The sequence below is a fragment of the Triticum aestivum genome, chromosome 4A (genome assembly GCF_018294505.1).
Source record: "Triticum aestivum cultivar Chinese Spring chromosome 4A, IWGSC CS RefSeq v2.1, whole genome shotgun sequence".
Classification (NCBI taxonomy): domain Eukaryota; kingdom Viridiplantae; phylum Streptophyta; class Magnoliopsida; order Poales; family Poaceae; genus Triticum; species Triticum aestivum.
This window is the reverse complement of record NC_057803.1, coordinates 632,100,043-632,103,752: the sequence shown is the minus strand read 5'-3', so window position 1 is coordinate 632,103,752 and position 3,710 is coordinate 632,100,043. Positions and strand designations below refer to the sequence as shown.

The window sequence follows — 3,710 nt, the reverse complement described above, 5'->3', positions numbered from 1 at the left end:
GAGGCCTGCTTCTGAAGGCCAAGCATGAAAATACAACACTCGAGTAATATGAATGCCTGGGAAAAAAAGGTGCAGAAATATTTTCTCTACACTGTCACCACGTTCAACCTCACTTCAGTCAGATGCTAGTATTGACAGTAGAAAAATTCAGAAGGCAAATCCTAGTTGCCACAAGGCTTCCCAAAGACACACTCTGGGCCTAGGCAAGGTTTCCAAAGACACATTCTGAAAAGATGACAAGGCCTCAACAGGTCTGAGAATTTGAATGATGCCCACAGTAGGTAAACAGATCAGCATACACTAGGCAATTTCCCAGTACATTGATAACGAAAAGCATGCATCAAGATTGCAGTGCACACATAATTAACCTAAACTGCGAATTAAGTATTTCCTCATTACAGATAACTAAAAGTTAAGATTACGACCGACTCCGCCTCATACAGAGTCATCACTCTAGCAGCTGCAGGCGTTGTGCGATTGACCATTCCATGACTATACCCATCAACAGATTATTATGTCCACGGAAGAGGAGGATCCACGTGTGAGTCGCTCCTTAATCCGATGCCTGCTAGCTTCATCAACCTGGGATCTTCTCAGGGAAGGCTCTGGGTTGATGGCATTGCAGTCCTCGCATGGGAGTTGATCACACAAGAGGATTCTCTTCAGCCCCACAGCTCGTTCCATGACTAGCCTTGCATAGTTAGTCACCTTGTCTTCATCCTCGCACCCTTGGATCAGCAGCACCCTCAAGTTCAGGTGCTTCAAATCCTTGGATGGCTCCCACACCACGTTCCTCTTCTCGGCACTGTTCTCGGGAGTCTTGATACATGAATGTCGAGATAACTTCAAGCAAGGACATAGAAAGTAAATAACACATGTTAATTAAACTTGCCACCAACCCATGAAGGACAGCGTGACAACAATTGCAAGTAAATATAAGTTGAGGCCCCTAGAGTTTTGGAGGAATTTACATGAATTAAATCCTAGGTAAAGTATGACACATGAATATTCTTCCGTGGTTCTTATCAAGCTACAACTGTATTCCTACTATTTCTATAGACCAAGATACTTTGTAATAAACAATTTTAATCAAGACTCAAGTGGGCTATGTGCATCACTCGATGCAGAGGCCAGGGCTTTCCTCAAAAAAAACATAGGATGAATTTTTGGAGAACTCTAACATGAGATACGATCCGGCAGGGTTTTTTTCTGGGTCGTGCATGGACATTGTCTTGCTGCAAAATTACAATGCGTCTTCTATGCGCTACTTTTCGTAGGTGAGTGGTCGGAAATTAGATCAACTTTCTGCTATATTTTTAATGCTGTATATCAGAAAAGCATATCATTGTAAAAATGTAGAATGAGACATGTACATGCTAAGATTTGGACTAAATTAAAAAGAAGGCTAAGTAACACTTACTGCAATATCCTGTAGGGCAGGTGCAGCTTCAAGGATAAACAATGTCCAGTTCAGATCACACTCACTGAAGATACCCAAAAGAAACACAGAGGTGAGGCTTTTGAATATAGCAGTGAGCTGCTTCGGATGTTCAGGCTGAATCCAAATCTGCAGCAAGAACATAAATACACAGCTGAAATTGGTAGAGAAGAACATATGGTATGTTGATGCAGAAGATATTTGAGTGGTATGCAGAAATTAGCTTTACCATTTGGTGCAAAAAATCGAGATACAATTCTGACAGGTTCATTGCACTCCCTGTCCTTGACAGGCACTCGCTCAGCGCGAATGGCACCTGCCATTCCTTAGCTTTAGAAAAGAGTTGTACAACACAAAGCTCAGGAACGTAGCCGAAGCACACTGGAGGGTTCTCAAAGATCCAATTTTGGCACCCCACTCGCCTAAGCTTAGGGACAGAAATGAGCTCAATTCCCGTGCACCCAACGAAGGAGAACTCGAGCTCCTGGATCCCAGAGCGCGGCACGTCGATCTTGAGCGCGGAGAACGGATCAGCTAGTCTGCAGAAGCTGAGGTAGAGATGCCTGAGCCTACCGCAAGCGGTAATGAGGTCGGTGACGTCCGAATGTCCAAACACAAGTTTCTTGAGTGTAAGCCTGGTGAGCCACGAGAAGGCGACTGGATAGGCACGGGAGAAGGACATGAACTGCTGCCCATTCTCGGCGAGCAGTGGGATGGTGTTGCTGGAGGGCGGCAGTAACACGCAGAACTCAAGGCATTGGGTCTGGCCCAAGCTCACGACGTCCACGACGAGGCGGCCTATGGAGCTCAAGTGAGGGGAAGAGATGTAGAAGCTGAGGCTGAGGACCTTGAGGGCACCACGCTCGCACTGGCCCTCGACCACATTCAGCAAGGCCCGTGCGGCGCTCGTGAAGGCGTCCATGGCCTCGAGCGGCACGACGCCCTGGAATTGACCGACGTTGAGGTGCACGCGCGAGAGGTGCTTGGGGAGGCGCCGCCACCGCGTCGAGAGCGCGCCGGCGCGGACGGCCTCGCGCAGGTCGAGGCGCTCGAGGATGTCGAGGAGGAGGTGGTCGGGGAGCGCGCTGATTCTGTCCTCGCGATCTTGGCCGGCGACGAACTTGGGCGGCGGCGGCGACTCCATGCTGGGGATTTCGGGGCCGGCCGATTGGCTGAAACCCTAGGTAGAATCAATCGAGCGGCGGCCTCATGTTCCGATGCCGCGGCTCCTCCGGCGCTCTGCTCCCCCACCCACCTCCGGCGCGTGGCTGCCGATCTGGACGGGACGGGGAGCGCTGCCTCCGCCGCGCGGCCAACTCGACGGATCCGACGACTCCCCCCCCCCCCCCCCCCCCCCCCCCCCCCCAGCTCCTCCTCGATTCCCCTCCGGCGTGCTGAAATCGATGGGCAGCTTGGATTTGGTGGATGCATTGGATTTGTGCTGTGGACTAGTAGTACCGAGTGTGGATTTGTGCTGTGTCTCTCGGCGGGCGGCTGGATGGGAAGAGAGAGATGCGGCGAGGAGGAAGAAGAGGTTCGCTCACCACAAAGGAGTTCACACTCAACTCACTTGCCGCAATGTTTTTTTTTTTTGAAAGGATCTCACTTGCCGCAATGTGATTTTGCATCTTGTACATGGATACAAAATATTTCAATAAAAATGTAATTTTCACGCAGAACAAAACTACTCCCCCCGTAAAGAAATATAATAGCGTTTAAATCACTTACAAAGGGAGTATGATTTTTGATTAATTTTGTTTTACAACCCGCAGCCAATGCCAAAAGACTTGTTTGAGAGAAAAAAAAAACAGATTTCTACTGATTTTATCCCTTTCTGTTTCGGATTAATCAAAGTTTTAGAGCATCTAGAACCATGATTACCAGATCCGGTGCACTATACGTTCACCAAGACAGTGACCGGTCAGACCTCAAATTGCGCCCATGAGGTGTTCGACAGAATGCAAGAGAGTTGAGTGAAGTAGATGAAGGAAATATACCCTAGAGGCAATAATAAAGTTGTTATTTTATATTTCCTTATATCATGATAAATGTTTATTATTCATGCTAGAATTGTATTAACCGGAAACTTGATACATGTGTGGATACATAGACAAAATATCGTGTCCCTAGCGAGCCTCTACTAGACTAGCTCTTTAATCAAAGATGGTTAAGTTTTCTAGCCATGGACAAGTGTTGTCATTTGATGAACGGGATCACATCATTAGGAGAATGATGTGATGAACAAGACCCATCCGTTAGCTTTGCATGTTGA

At 47.8% G+C, this 3,710-nt stretch overlaps 1 protein-coding gene across 1 annotated transcript; it reads right to left on the bottom strand.

Annotated features, from left to right (window-relative positions):
• Positions 1-266: 266 nt before the first annotated feature.
• Positions 267-3,014, bottom strand: LOC123087785 (uncharacterized). Its single transcript, XM_044509892.1, has 3 exons — positions 1,668-3,014; positions 1,421-1,567; positions 267-843 (listed from the first exon to the last, which is right to left on the bottom strand). Exons 1-3 carry the CDS (start codon positions 2,580-2,582, stop codon positions 502-504), a joined length of 1,404 nt encoding a protein of 467 aa, XP_044365827.1. The 5' UTR covers positions 2,583-3,014; the 3' UTR covers positions 267-501.
• Between the last annotated feature and the right edge of the window lie 696 nt (positions 3,015-3,710).